General features: G+C 51.7%; 1 protein-coding gene across 2 annotated transcripts; it reads left to right on the top strand.

Annotated features, from left to right (window-relative positions):
• The first annotated feature begins 1,344 nt into the window (after positions 1–1,344).
• On the top strand, positions 1,345–13,038 carry KLF11 (KLF transcription factor 11). Of its 2 annotated transcripts, none has more exons than XM_061433334.1 (4): positions 1,345–1,555; positions 3,634–3,903; positions 5,446–6,415; positions 10,374–13,038. In XM_061433334.1, the coding sequence occupies exons 1-4, from the start codon at positions 1,511–1,513 to the stop codon at positions 10,658–10,660; spliced, it is 1,572 nt and encodes a 523-aa protein (XP_061289318.1). In that variant the 5' UTR covers positions 1,345–1,510; the 3' UTR covers positions 10,661–13,038. The 2 variants fall into 2 exon arrangements, with proteins under 2 accessions (XP_061289318.1, XP_061289319.1); XM_061433335.1 differs by lacking the exon at positions 1,345–1,555 and adding an exon at positions 2,305–2,499.
• The last annotated feature ends 1,611 nt before the right edge of the window (positions 13,039–14,649 follow it).

Raw genomic sequence — 14,649 nt, 5'->3', positions numbered from 1 at the left:
ATGAAATGGACAGAAGTCGGAGGCCAGCTTATTATCCCACTGCCCAATAGAGCAGGCCTGACAAGGAACAAGCTGGCCAGAGCCCTGGACCCCATCTGCTTGCTTATCCGTACAAGGAGGAGGGCCTGGCGCTCTGGTGGCCTGTTCCTTATGCTCAGGGATTCTCTTGCAAGGAGCCAGTCCCCACAGGGCAGGTTTCCTTTCCTTTCACCTGCTCTCAGCTTTTAGGGTCGAGGTTTCCTGACCGTGGCCTCTGGACCGTGAACTGTGCCAACCCATATCCGAGCTCAGCAAGCATGGGTCACGTGAGTGGATGAAGGGTGCTCTAATGCCTCGCTGCAGGCTGCTGTGGGGTACAAATAAACTCAGCCTGCTCTTTAGGAACTTTGAGCTGCCGAATGGATAAACCACACCCAGAGAGACACAGGAAACAGAAATGCTGGTGGGAGATGCGGAGGCGAAGGGGGGCGGCGGGGTTGGGGGGGGTTTCTAGGGGTCCTTGGCATCTCTCTCATTCAGGCCTGAAGACGTCCCAGAGGGGAGTGATGCTCACACCTGGTCTGGGGAGAATGGGTTTCACCAGATGACTTTTGGGTGGGCATCCGTCTTGCCCTCAATTCCCCACTCTCCCTGAACAACTAAGCGGAAGCTGCAGCCCAGACCTGCCTGGGGACGGGGGCGGGGCGGGGGGGCGCGTCCAACAGACACAGGTCTATCAGCTTGGGCTCTGGACATCCGCTGCAAAGAGCAGATGCAGGAAACGTAACCTGGGGCTCAAGAAAGCAAAATCTGGGTAGAGGCCAATAGGTGAGCCGCCTCCACCGTGCGGATTCACTCGGTGGGGACCTGCGCTCTGGCAGGCTGTGGGCAGTGCCCCGCCCCCACCGCCTTTACGCGGAGTCCTTCTCCCCAGCCAGTTCCTTAGGCTCAGGGACTCCCCCGGCCCCAGCTGCCCGGTCGGTTCCCGGGGCCTGGCCGCCCGGCCAGCCGCCACAGCCGTGGCAGTCACATTGCAGCGCAGCGCGGCGCAGCGGCGGCACTCGCCGCCGCCCGCCGCCGCCGCCGCCGCCGCCGGGACCTTTCCCCTACTTTCCAGGGCCTCAGGCCCCGCCCCGTCGCCGCGACCAAAACACGTGCCGCGTCCCGCCCTGCCCGATCACGCCGCGGCCAGGCTCTGATCACGCGGCCCGGCGCGGCGCCGATTGGCCGGCGGCGAACTGGCCGGGCCCGGACTGGCTGTCGCCCGAGCGGCCCCGCCCCTGAGGGGCGGGGCGTGTTTTGGTTCGCCTCCGCGCTCCGCCCCCGCGCCGCTCCAGCCCCGGCCCCGGCCCCGCCCCACCCGCACCGCGAGGGCCGCGCTAGGGCAGAGCTGCGCGGGCGGGCGGAGGCGCGCGCTGGCCGCCGGTGCTCCGGGTGGTCGCCGCCGCCGCCCGCCGCGCACGTGCGGCAGCTGCCGAGCCCCCGAGCTCCTGCCTCGCGGGCGCTTTGTTGCCTCCGGGCCACCGGCATCATGCACACGCCGGGCTCCGCGGGCCCGGGCGACGCGCCGCGCGTGGTGAGTGGCCACCCATCGGCGTGAGGGGCGAGGTGGGGACGCGATGCCTTGTGCGGGCCCGGCGAGAGGAGAAGGGCCCCGGGCCTCGCCGCCGCCGCCGCGCGTGCACAGTTAGGAACCCCGGCTGGTTCGGCCGCCGGGAGGGGCGGTGGCCGTGCGAGGCCGCGGCGGGAGGAGCGGGAAGGGGGCGTGTGCCTCGTGCCGCTCCACGCGTAGCTTTGTCCGGCGCTGCCGCAGCGGCCCCGCCCTGCCAGCCCCCAGGTGCGGGACTATTTCCAGCCATGACGTCACCAGGCCCTGTGAGGAGGGGGCCGTTGGGCGGGGCGCGGCCGGCGGGAACGCGAGGCGAGGACTGAGGGAGCCGGCGGAGGGGCGGGGACTGTGGAAACACGGCCCTTGGGCGGTGAAAAGGCCGAGGGGGCGGGGCAAAAGCTGGCGGGAGGGTGGGGGCGGGGCAAAGGCTGTGTGGGGGGCGGGGCGCCGGTAGGGGTGGGGAAAAGGCCGAGGGGGGGCTGGGTGCCATCGAAGGGGCGGGGACTGTGGGAAAGGGGCCCTAGGGCGGCGAAAAGGCCGAGGGGGCGGGGCGAGGGCTGCGGGGGGCGGGGCGCCGGCGGAGGGGCGGGGACTGTGGGAACGCGGCCCGCGGGCGTTGAGAAGGCCGAGGGGGCGGGGCAACAGCTGGCGGGAAGGTGGAGGCGGGGCGAGGGCTGTGGGAACGCAGGGGCGGGGCAAGTGCTGGCGGGAAGGCAGCACGCGGGGGGCGGGGCGCCGCGCCTCTACCCCGGGGTGTCTCCGGTCCAGGCCTGAGGGTCGCGTGGAGTTCGCCGGCTGCATCTGGGGCCTAGTCGTCGATCCGCGCGGGCCGCTGAGGAGCCGAGAGAGAGGTTCGGGGGCCCCGCACCGCCCTGTTCCTCCTGGCCAAGCAGGCAGCAGTCCCCACGTCTGTGAGTTCCGAGTTCGCAGCTCCTTTCGAGGAGGCCCGGAGCAGCGGGCAGAAGCGGGGCCAGAGCGGCCTTTGTAAAAAGCAGCAGCATTACCTGGGTTCTGGGGGTCGGGTGGAGGGCAACGTGGGTGGGACAGGTGGGGTATTGAGGCAGACTGACTCGAAACTCCAATATTTTGGCCACCTGATATGAAGAACTGACTCATTGGAAAAGACCCTGATGCTGGGAAAGATTGAAGGCGGGAGGAGAAGGGGACGACAGAGGATGAGATGGTTGGAAGACATCACCAGTGTGATGGATACGAGTTTGAGCAAGCTCCGGGAGTTGGTGATGAACAGGGAGGTCTGGCGTGCTGCAGTCCATGGGGTCGCAAAGAGTCGGACAGGACTGAGCGACTGAACTGACTAGAAGTGTGTATCTTCGTAGATGTAAAGTTTTTTTGGGAACAGATCCGTTCCAGTTGCTTCCCACCCCTCTCTTGCTTAAAAAGACAGGGGGCTGCGCTGGAAGGCCCTCAGGCCTTGGGCTGGTGGCGGATCTTACACTTTCTTCCGTCCCCTGGCTGGCCTGGTGGCCTCAGAAGTGACTTGGTGCCCCCGGCTGTGGGGACCCGGGCCAAACAGCACGGGCTCTCCTGCCCCAAGCTCTGCTGAGCAATGGATGCCCTGCCTGGTGTGGATCCCCCAGGGTTGTCACAGATGCGTCTGTGGGGATACTCTAGTGGCTTCGCTGGCTCAGAAGGGCCGTGCTCTCAACTCAGCCGACCTGAGCCATGGGTGTCTTTTCTTCTCCGCTGGGGACAGTTAGGTACTAGACAGACTCATACCTCTAGAAATAAGTCTTATTATTCATTTTACCCACGGAAAACAGGAACTTAATAACCTTTGTTAAGTATCAGGGTTTTCTGTGAAGCCACTGACCAGCTGAGTTCATTCCTCCTCCTCCTGTTGGCAGAATGCTATCTTGGAGCTTGGTGGTCTTCGGCTGCTCTGTGGGCATCCTTCCTGAAAGCTAGAGTGCATCTGTGTGCTGCCCGTGGCGCTTAGCGGGCTCCCGTGCGTGTCCCATGCTGTCTGTCAGGGTGCACCTCCCTATGTTTCCAGGGACTGAGTAGCCATCCTATTATGCCTTTAGGTTGACATCATGGACATATGTGAGTCAATCCTGGAGAGGAAACGGCATGACAGTGAGAGGTCCACATGCAGCATCTTGGAGCAGAATGACATGGAAGCTGTGGAAGCTCTTGTTTGCATGAGCTCCTGGGGTCAGAGATCTCAGAAAGCTGACCTGTTGAATATCAGACCCCTCACACCTGTCTCTGACTCAGGGGATGTCACCACGTCAGTGCATGTGGACACAGTCCCATCCGAGCTACCAAAGGACTTCCATTCTCTATCAACTCTGGTAAGAGGGAAGGAGAGGAGCAATTTGTGCAGTGACTGAAGTACTTTCATTAAATGTGCTGAAGATATCTTAGGTAGATTTGCCTGATGCTGGCTAGCAAGTTCATGTCCTCCCCCTGTGTGGGTCCAGAGAGTGAAAACTTCCTTTTGCTCTTGAAAATAGCTTTCAACTGATCATAGTTTGTAGCCACGGGGTGAAAATGTCCAGCGACTGAAACCTGCAGATTGATGGGAAAAAGTAAAATGCACTGATTTCCTTGGGAAACTGCAGGGCAGAGCTTTGGTTCCCCCAGATTCCCCAGTCCAAGGGCAGGACCAGCAGCTGCAGCTGGGGAGGGCCTGGGCTCTGGTGCCAGGTGGCCTTTGTTAGCTGGATTGAAATCTGGCCTCTCTGTGGCAGCCAGCTTCTCTCTTGGGTGAGTTGGGTGCAGTCAGGCACTGGTTTTGGTTTTCTTAACTTGCTACAGCTATGAAGTTCCCGGAGAAAACTTGCTTGTCAACTTGGAGACATTGAGAGCTGTCAGTTGCCAACAAAACTGAACATTATAATCTGATTGTCCTGGTCTGGGGGCTTGTATTGAAAGGAGTGTGGAAAACCAACTTGGAGGGATGAGAAGGGACTTGTGGGTAGTAGAGAGGATTGTCCAGGTAGTAGGCCTGGCTACCCAGACACGTCTGACCCCAGGGTGAAGTGTCGGAATGCCTTGGGCTCTGCACTCCCCACACAGTTCCTCTGGCCCTGCTGCCAATGCCTGGTCACCCCATGTCCACTTTCTTGTCCTTTCCATGTGTGTCCACGTGACACAGGTCTTAGCTTATGCTGGTTCCTTCTTTCTCCTCCACCTCTACCCAGATACCACTTCTCCATCAAGCCTTTCTACACACACACACACCACCCCACACACGCCCCCACCCACCTGGGTTGAGGTGCCCTGCCTCATGTTCTCAGAGTTACTTGGCGTTGGAATTTTCCACTCGGAGGCTGAAAATAAGTGGGAATTGTTGGGGCAGAGGAGCTGTTACACAAAGAGAGGCTTGGTTTAGACAGAACCCCTGGTTGGAACATGGCCTTTTAGGGATCATTCTGTTAGGTTTTACTTTACATTCAGTAGGCACAGGATACATGCGTGATTAATGGATAAGTGTGATGATTTCCACTAGAGTTTTTAAAAGTTTTTTGAGAATCTAAAATTATCATGTAAAGCACTCATCTTGAACATAAATTTTTATCTCTCATTTGTAGTCCTAATATTTAAATTGTCCATTTCAGTAGATGTGTGAGGCCAAGCATGGCACTGGTTTTCTTACAACTGAGCAAATGGATGGCTTTGAGAGAGGGCAGGAAAAGGGGAGGAAGCTAGGAAGTAGAGCGGCTGATACAGCCTTTGTATCCACTGGGTGCTGCTGTGAGCAGACCTCAACCAGTCTTTTCTAGATACTTCTTTGTAAAGGCCTTGGGGAGACAACATGATCAAAGTAAGTTTCTTAAAATTTAACCAGAACAACCTTTTCACGTGGTACTTTTTTTTTTTTTTTTTTTAAGTGCATGACTCCTCCTCAGAGCCCTGACCTCCTGGAACCATTGACTGGGACAGTTGTTCCTCCCCAAGTAACTGCTTCTAAAGCCCCTGTGGTCATGGCGGTCCCCCAAGCCTCTGCTGGGGCTGCCAGAGTGCTGAACAGGACGGCGGAGGGGGGCCTGCCTGGTCCGAAACCAGAGCTGCTGGAGCCAGCTGCCAGCTTTCCCTGCAGGGCCACGGTGACGGGTATCACTGGCCATGCTGGCGGGAGTCCCACTTCTGCCCACCACTCCTGTCCCACGGCCCAGACTCAAGAACACCAACTTTCAGCTTGCACAGAAGGAGAAGCACAGTTCCTGGGACACGTTGAAACTTTGCAGGACATGCACCTCACAGACAGTTTACTCAGCATGAACTCAGTGTCCTGTCAACCTTGCTTGCACAAGTCCAGTGGCCTGATCCCCACCAACAAAGGCCAGCAGGCAGGGTGGCCCGTTGGAATTCAGACCTGCTCACCAAAGAATTATGATAACGACTTGGCAAGGAAAGCCACCCCTCTGATCTCCGTCCCCATTCCTAGTCCCCCCGTCCTCTGCCAAATGATCCCTGTGACTGGATCCAGTGGCCTGTTACCAGCTGTTCTGAAGCCGCCTCCCCAGGTGTCTGCAGGGCTTGTCAAGCCCGTCTTGCCCCACGCAGCTCCTGCACTCCCGCCTGTGTTCGTGGGAACGTCTGTGCCTCAGGGAACCGTGATGCTGCTTCTGCCCCAGGGGGCCCTCCCCCAGCCCACCACATGCTCAGCCGGCAACATGCCTGTCGGGAACACCAGATTCCTGCCTCTTGCCCCTGCTCCAGTGTTCATTGCATCCAGTCAGAGCTGTGCCCCTCAGGTAGACTTTTCCCGAAGGAGAAACTATGTTTGCCACTTCCCAGGCTGCCGGAAAACCTACTTCAAAAGTTCCCACCTCAAGGCTCATCTTCGCACTCACACAGGTGAGTACTGCAGGGTAGGTAGGGCGTGGGTAGGTCAGATCCTGTGATTAAGAAACACACGTCCAGTCTTCTCTTGGTGGGAGCAAAGCTGGAACCCACTGGAGAAGGTGACCATTTTTCTGTGGTTTTGAAAAGCCTTCATCGTTTTGGGGTGAACGTTAGTACATCTGTCAGTGGTTTTTCTAGAATCTTCTATTTATAGTGTCGTTCTCTGAACCTGTGATTGATAGGCTTTTAGGGTGAGGCTCATGAACCCTCTTTTTCTTCATGTTGTAGTGGAGGCTTTTCTTTGCATTTTAGAAAATGTCCATTCAGATTCAGTAAACACTCTTATTAGTGCGACTTAGGCTTACTGTGGGGAAAGAGGTCTCCAAAGTGTGGAAAATTCTAGAATATTTGAACTTCAAAGGAATTTCGTTTTTTTATTTTTGGAAATACATAGTTTTAACTCAGAAGTCACAGAAGAAAACTAACTGTAATGACCTAGTGATCTCTCTATAATCCTGTCCATTCCATCCAGAAGGATTTTTGGCAGTGATGGAAATGGTTTCTATCCATTGGGAAGGTAGCTACCACTGACACCCACTTGAAATGTGAACAGTGCGTCTGAGGAACCTAGTTTTACGTTTTCATGGAGTTTGCATTTACATAGCTACATGGCGCTGGTGTGGAGAAGGCAATGGCAACCCACTCCAGTACGCTTGCCTGGAAAATCCCATGGACGGAGGAGCCTGGTAGGCTGCAGTCCATTGAGTCTCAAAGAGTCCGACACGACCGAGCGATTCACTTTCACTTTTCACTTTCATGCATTGGAGAAGGAAATGGCAACCCACTCCAGTGTTCTTGCCTGGAGAATCCCAGGGACGGGGGAGCCTGGTGGGCTGCCATCTATGGGCTCGCACAGAGTCAGACATGACTGAAGCGACTTAGCAGCAGCAGCATGGCACTGGTGGCTACCACATTGTTTACTTGGGGTGTGAGGTTGCTGGTAGATGGAACTTGTTTGATTTGGCCTGAGTGTCTCGGGTGGCTCTCTTACTCTTTGTGTTAGTGTCAGTTCTGTTCTCAAGGGTCCTGTGGCTAAATGGTTCACTAAACTCAGCTTACAAAGGTTCATACACATTCATACATGAAAGCACAGTAACAGGTCATGGGTTCTGCAGTCAAGATGTGTTTCATAAGCGCCCTTGATCATGGAACCCCAGGTGTCTACTGGTGGCCTAGGGGATGGCAGTGAACTGTAGAATACAGCTGAGGAAAAGCTGAACTGAAGGGAGTGGTTATGGTAGTTTACTCTGAGATGCATTTGAGGTAGAGCAGTTTGTAATTAGCACATTAAAACTCTAACCGTGGTAGCTCCCACTTGTGGAATGAAGTTGCATCTGGAACGTAGGCCTTATAGGAGCTCTACCACCCTCCCCGCTGTGGAGGGGCTGTGTGCTTCAGGGATGAGCCGCAAACCTGGTAAAGACCTTGCCTCTTTGGCTTCACCTTCTCTCTGCAGCCCCACGATGCCCCTGTTCACCCTCTGCCCGTCTGTACTTACTGAAAACCCTGTGAGACACGTGTGTACTTACTGAAAACCCTGTAAGAGCCAGTTCTTAAAGTATTTCCTCATCTCTCCTCCTTTCTTTGCCCCTAGTGGTTTGCTGTGTTTTTCACCACGTTCTCACTTTGTGTTTTAGTTACTTGTGTACTTGTCTGATGGAGAAGGCAATGGCACCCCACTCCAGTACTCTTGCCTGGAAACTCCCATGGACGGAGGAGCCTGGTAGGCTGCAGTCCGTGGGGTCGAGAAGAGTCGGACATGACTGAGTGACTTCACTTTCACTTTTCACTTTCACTTTTCACTTTCATGCATTGGAGAAGGAAATGGCAACCCACTCCAGTGTTCTTGCCTGGAGAATCCTAGGGATGGCGGAGCCTGGTGGGCTGCTGTCTGTGGGGTCACATAGAGTTGGACACAACTGAAGCGACTTAGTAGCAGCAGCAGCATACTTGTCTGATCTCACTGAGTATACACTCGGTGTCTGTCTTAGGAGCCTGACTCTAGTTAAAGTCATGATTGATTATTGGTGCTGCAGGGTTAGCGTGAACAGGTACCTCTAAGGGGCTCCTTGACTTGGCAGCTCTACTTCTCACTGAGACTACTGAGGTGAGCTTCAGATCACATCCAAACACAGATTCCACATCTGGGGATGCAGTGGGGTGACGTCTTACTGTTCATTTTGGTCAGCTTCCCTTGGTAGAAATACTGATAGGATGGCATGAAATAAGGTGATCAAGCAAGCTGTCTTCAGGTTTCCCAAAGTTCTTAAGTGTCAGGAACCATAAAGGCTCTGAAGAAACAAATTCTGGTGCTACTTTGTACACACTGAGTTGGAGTTTTCATAAGAAATAGAAACCTTGGGTAAGTTTATGCTGGATAAGATGGTTTTTCACTGTACCAACCTGGAAATGTTTTCCTTAGGATAAGGTAGAGTGGGCAAAGGCTACATTTTTGCTAAGTTGAAAACATGGGACACTTTATAAATCCCACACCAAATGTTGCAGATGTTGTCTCTCTGCAACATCTGGCCACCTGGTACGCTGCCACCAGTGGCGTTTTCCTGGAAACAGGTCACCTTATGCTTTCAACACGGGGTCTTTGAAATCCAAGAAATGCAAGCCCTTAGAGTGGTTCATAAAAACCGACTGGGATGCTGAATTTTCCTGTTAAATCTGCTTTGAAAATACCAAAGATTTAGTTGATGTCTCTTCAGCACTCATTCACTCAGAACCATTTATTCACCACCTCTCATACAAAGTGCTGTGCCGGGGGAGCTAAACTGTACATAGATGGATGAACTAGACAAGGTGTAAACCTTCTAGGAGGAAGGTCATGACCGTACGCAACAGCATTTAACAGATCCGTTCACAAAGTTGCACGAGTGGTGTATGATGGTCACAGCCTGGTTGAGGCGAGGGCCTTGGGAGGCAGGAAAGGGCCGGGAGGACTTTGCAGACAGGTGCTCCCTGGCTCCCCTCCGTACCTCCGGGGAGACCTGGTGCAGGTGGGACAGCTGCCAGCTGCTCTGAAATGGAGCGAGTGACAGACGCACGAAGCTTGTGACAACAAGAGGTTAGCTATTAGAATTCTCCCCAGTCTTGTGATTAACCTCATTGTCAGTGTAATAACAGACACGAAGATGGAGTTAATGATGCTGAGAAGTCATGAAGGTCCTGGGAGGGTTTTTTAAAGATCTGCAGCTTCAGAGAGCAAAGGAATTCTTCTTTTACTTACTTTTTTTTTTTTTTAGGAATTGATTCTTTTCAAGAATCTTGCTCCTACCCCAAGTTCACAGTCAGAGATTTTAATTTGAAAACATGGTATGGCATCCCTTATATGTGGAATCTGAAAAGAAATGATACAGATGAACTTACTTATGAAACAGAAAGAGACTTACAGACTTAGAAAACGAACTTATGATTGGCAGGGGGACGGGATGGTTAGGGAGTTTGGGATGGACATGTACACACTGCTCTGTTCAGAGTGAATGACCACCGAAGTCCTACTGGACAGCACAGGGAACTCTGCTCAGAGTTATGTGGCAGCCTGGATGGGAGGGTGGTTTGGGGGGGAATGGATACACATGTATGAATGGCTGAGTCCCTTCCCTGTTCACCTGAAACTGTCACAGCATTGTTAATCGGCTGCACCCCAATATAAAATAGAAAGTTCAAAAATAACAACAAAGATTAGATTAATTCAACATCTTGGGCCCCTGACACGTTGCGTTTTAGGTGTGCCAGGAAGAAACGCGTCTTGAACGATTTCTTGACCTGCAAATAACCTGTTCCCGGAATAACGGAATATTACTTGCCTCTTAGGTTTTCATGCACAGAATTTTAAAACAACATGATTTAACGTGTCCAGTAAGGTGCTGGGCATTTACGTTTCTGTTTCCTTGCCCCTCAGGAGAGAAGCCTTTCGGCTGCAGCTGGGACGGCTGCAACAAGAAATTTGCCCGTTCAGATGAACTCTCGCGCCACCGCAGAACTCACACCGGGGAGAAGAAGTTCGTGTGCCCAGTGTGCGACCGGCGTTTCATGCGCAGCGACCACCTGACGAAGCACGCCCGGCGCCACATGGCCACCAAGAGGGTTCCCGGCTGGCAGGCGGCGGTCGGCAGGCTCAACAGGGCGGCCTCTGCGGAGGACCCTGGGAGCCCGCTGGAGCCGGAGTGTGCGCCGGCCTCCGCCTGAGAGGGCCACCGGGGGTGGTGGGCGGGAATTTTCCAAAGCCTTTTTTCTTTTCAGGAATCATGAAAGTGATGATTTTCTCTCCAAAAACAACAACAACAAAATCGTCTTGAGAGCTAGGGGAGCTGGTTCTGATGAACGTTCTGTTAACTTGGCTTTTTTTGGTTGGGACCCTGTTCAGTATCTTTTGTAGTTTCAGAAGTTCTTTTAAGGAAATGGAAGAAAATTTGGTAATCTAAATCACCAGCATTCAGACACACAGTTTGGCAATAAATTTTGCAAAATTTGGATTTTTACAACCTTCCTATTCCTGTTTTGTAGGATTGAGACAGGGTACTAATTTTTATACTGCTTTTTATAAAAAAGATACTTATATTGTTGGTTCTCAGATCACTGATTTCTATATAGATGATTTTACAATCTTCTTTTCCGTGTTTAACATTTTTATAATAACCCTGCTTTTGGTAAAGTTGGCACATTATTCAGGCAAAAAAAAAAAACTTTACAACTTTGCAATCAGGCCTTTTAGATCTACGAGTTAAAATCAGAACTAGTTGAATAGGGGCTCTTAAAGAAAGGGGGGCCGAAGAAAACCTTTGCAGGCAGCTTCTTCCTAATACTCTAAAGGGAAATTCCAGACAACAGTTCCTTTTAAGGCTTTATGTAGCCCAAGGAATTAGAATTTTCTTTAAGTAGAACTTAGTCACCTGTGTCTGTGGTGTGACTTGTGAAGACTGTGCCCCAGAGATGAACTTAAAATAATCGGTAGATATCCAGTGAGCAGAGAGCTGCTGTAGAATCTAAGTGTCTGTGGTCAATTCACAGTCTCCTGTCTGTACCTCAGACACCAAGAAAAGATGACATAAGCACTCAGACCCAGCTGCTCTGTCCCTTTGACTTCCTTTGCTGTGGCCTTACCCAAGTGTTTTGTGGGTAGAATCACTTCTTAGAGAAAAAGATGTCCTTAGTGGTTGGAGGAACTTTCCACCTAAGGAAAGCTTATGTGAGGTGAAGTAGCTGTGTGTGCGGTCCAGCTGCCGTGTTCTGATTCCATTGCTTATTAAGTATTAGTGATGGGGAATGTTAGTGACACAGAACAGCAATAATCCTACCCAGCTGTCCGTTCAGTCACTTTGTTGGAAGGGAGTTGTTTTGATCAAACAGAACAGTACTTGGAATGGGGTATTTTGCAATCTGCCTAGAGAAGAGACCACAGACCTCACTGAAGCTGTGAGCACAGGTCCCAGCGTTGTAGAGACTGCACCCCCGTGTCCAGGAGGTCACTGAGACTGCTTCCACTGGGCAGCCTTGGGAACCCAGGCAAGAGAATGTGTGCAAGGAACATGGCAATGTCGCTCTGCCCTTCAAGCCTGGGAATGGTTTTTGTCATGCTGTATGTAATCAGATTCTGTTTTTGCTGCTTATTTATTTGCATTTGCCTTTATTAAAATGATGATAAGGTGAAATATTGAGTAAGTACAATTAGGCTTTGTGTTCAGGTCTTTTTTAGTCTGATAGCCCTCACCCAGTCATTCATTGTATGTCACTTGATACCCATTAAGTTACTCTTTAGTATCAACCGCTGATTGACATACAGGTCTGTAAGTGCTGGCTGTGTTTAGGAGGCTTCCGTGTCTTTGATCACTTTTATATCTAAGTATTCCTACTGGTCGTGAGATATACTACAGTTAAAAGAGAACCAGAATTCAATGTACATAGCTCGTGTTTCCCCACCACCCCGTCCTTCCACTCATGCCCTAGATCAGCATAAACATTTCTATGTGTATGCTGTAAATGGCATTAAATTTGGATATTTTTCATAATTAACACAAAATAATATTGGTCCGAATAAGGTTCTGGTGGATAATATGTCTCTGAGTGTTTGGTGGCTTGTCACCCTGAATGAAGTTCATTCTCTGAACAGTGTTGTTTCTAAAGAATAGATGTGCTAAAAAAAAAAAAAAGGAAAAAAGGTTTTGATTTACACTTCCATTTCCTGATGAGACTTTGAAATACCTTCTGTAAACAACATTTTGGGCCCTCTGTTGTTGATGGAAAGATTGTAAGTTGGAAAACAGCTTCACCTGAAAAACGCAACGTGAGAACCAGAGCCTTGCGGGGCGTGTTCAGCATGGGGTCCCTCTGGGCGCCAGGGCGTCGGAGGAGCACGCGGGAGGCACGGCCCCTAGAGCACTTTACTGCCCAAGCAGTTTTGCTTGTTCTTTTTTGACTTTGAGCCTTTTAAAGTAGTTTCAATGATAAAATTTTAAATGTTTCAGAATTATGTTTTATGTAACAGACTTTGACATATTATTTAAATGAGTATGTGTGATGTAACTCTTTTCTTTGAATCATATAAAACTCTTTCGATTTGCAAACTGGACCTGTGTCCTGTACTGTGATGTTCCCAGTGCCTGACCACCACCCCTCCTCTTTGTTTTCTGGGGTTCTGTTCGGCCTTCAGGTTCTTTGGAGGATTCTTTCTGAAAGAAATCATGTGAAGAGGCAGTTTCCATGTTGGCTGCTCTGACGTTGGGACTGGTCTTGGCAGAACAGGACCATGAGTGCTGGGTAACCCGTACCCTGTCCTCAGGCTCTGTGTATGCCAAGAGTGGGGATGGGAGGCAGCCGCTTCCTGCCCCCCAGCCCCCAGCCCAGGCTTCCAAAGAACATCCAGGAGCCATAGCCTTCATGCCTGGTTCTGGAGTCAGTTCAGTTCAGTCACTCAGTCATGTCTGACTCTGCAACCACATGGACTGCAGCATGCCAGGCCTCCCGTCCATCACCAACTCCTGGAGTTTCTTCAAACTCATGTCCATTGAGTTGGTGATGCCATCCAACCATCTCATCCTCTGTTGTCCCCTTCTCCTCCTGCATTCAATCTTTCCCAGCATCAGGGTCTTTTCTAATGAGTCAGTTCTTCGCATCAGGTGGCCAAAGGATTGGAGTTTCAGCTTCAGCATCAGTCCTTCTTCCAGTGAATGTTCAGGACTGATTTCCTTTAGGTTGGACTGGTTGAATCTCCTTGCAGTCCAAGGGACTCCAGAGTCTTCTCCCACACCATAGTTCAAAAGCATCAATTATTTGGCACTCAGCTTTCTTTATGGTCCAACTCACATCCATACATGACTACTGGAAAAACCCTATCTTTGACCAGACGGACCTTTGTTGGCAAAGTAATGTGAGTACATTGTCGCTAAGCCACTGTGCCGGGCTGTGTATCAGCACCCCACCAGAGGCAGCCTGGTGGCCTCGGTTCCTGGTCCTCAGGCTCTTCTGTCAGCAGCCCTGCTCAGGGTCGATGGCTCCCCTGCAGGCCACACCACCCTGCTTTCCTCTTAACCTCACTGTCCTTATTTGTCTTCGTTCCTTTCCCTGACCCCTCTTGTATTCTCTTCACAACCTCGGTGATCTTTTCCAGCCTTGTGATTTAGATAAAGATGGTATCTCTACCATAAAGACCGCCGCATTTCTGTCTCTCCTTTACACTTATGCAGCTGGCTTCAAATTCTATATCCAGCTGTCTGCTTGACACGTGTCTAACCAGCATCCCAACCTATAAATGATCAAACTCCTCGTCTCCCCCTGCCCCGACACTTGCTTTTCTCACAGTTGACCCCGCTGTCTTTAAAAATAATAGGGAATCTATGCTTCTAGCTGTTGAGGTGCAAAACCTTGGAGTACCTGAGACAGGCCTGGGTGGAGATCTGACTCCATCTAGCTGTGTTGTGTTGAGAAAGATACTGGACCTTTAATTTCCTTATTTATAAAGTGAAGACTAGGTAGAGAGAGCAGGGGCCTATCTCAGGGTCTGGCAGTTTTATTTTACACATAGAAGAAAAAGCCCTAGTTGTTTACCAAAAGCATTCAGGGCTCCTTGAAGGGTAACGAGCACAGAAATAACAACGGGCTTAGAGTATTCTGTTGCCAGCTGCCATCAAGGGTGTCAGGGACTGCTGAATGGCACAGGGCTCCCACTGGCCAAGTTGTGA

Source organism: Bos javanicus, chromosome 11 (assembly GCF_032452875.1).
Source record: "Bos javanicus breed banteng chromosome 11, ARS-OSU_banteng_1.0, whole genome shotgun sequence".
NCBI classification, from domain to species: Eukaryota; Metazoa; Chordata; class Mammalia; order Artiodactyla; family Bovidae; genus Bos; species Bos javanicus.
This window is presented reverse-complemented; position numbering and strand designations above follow the sequence as displayed.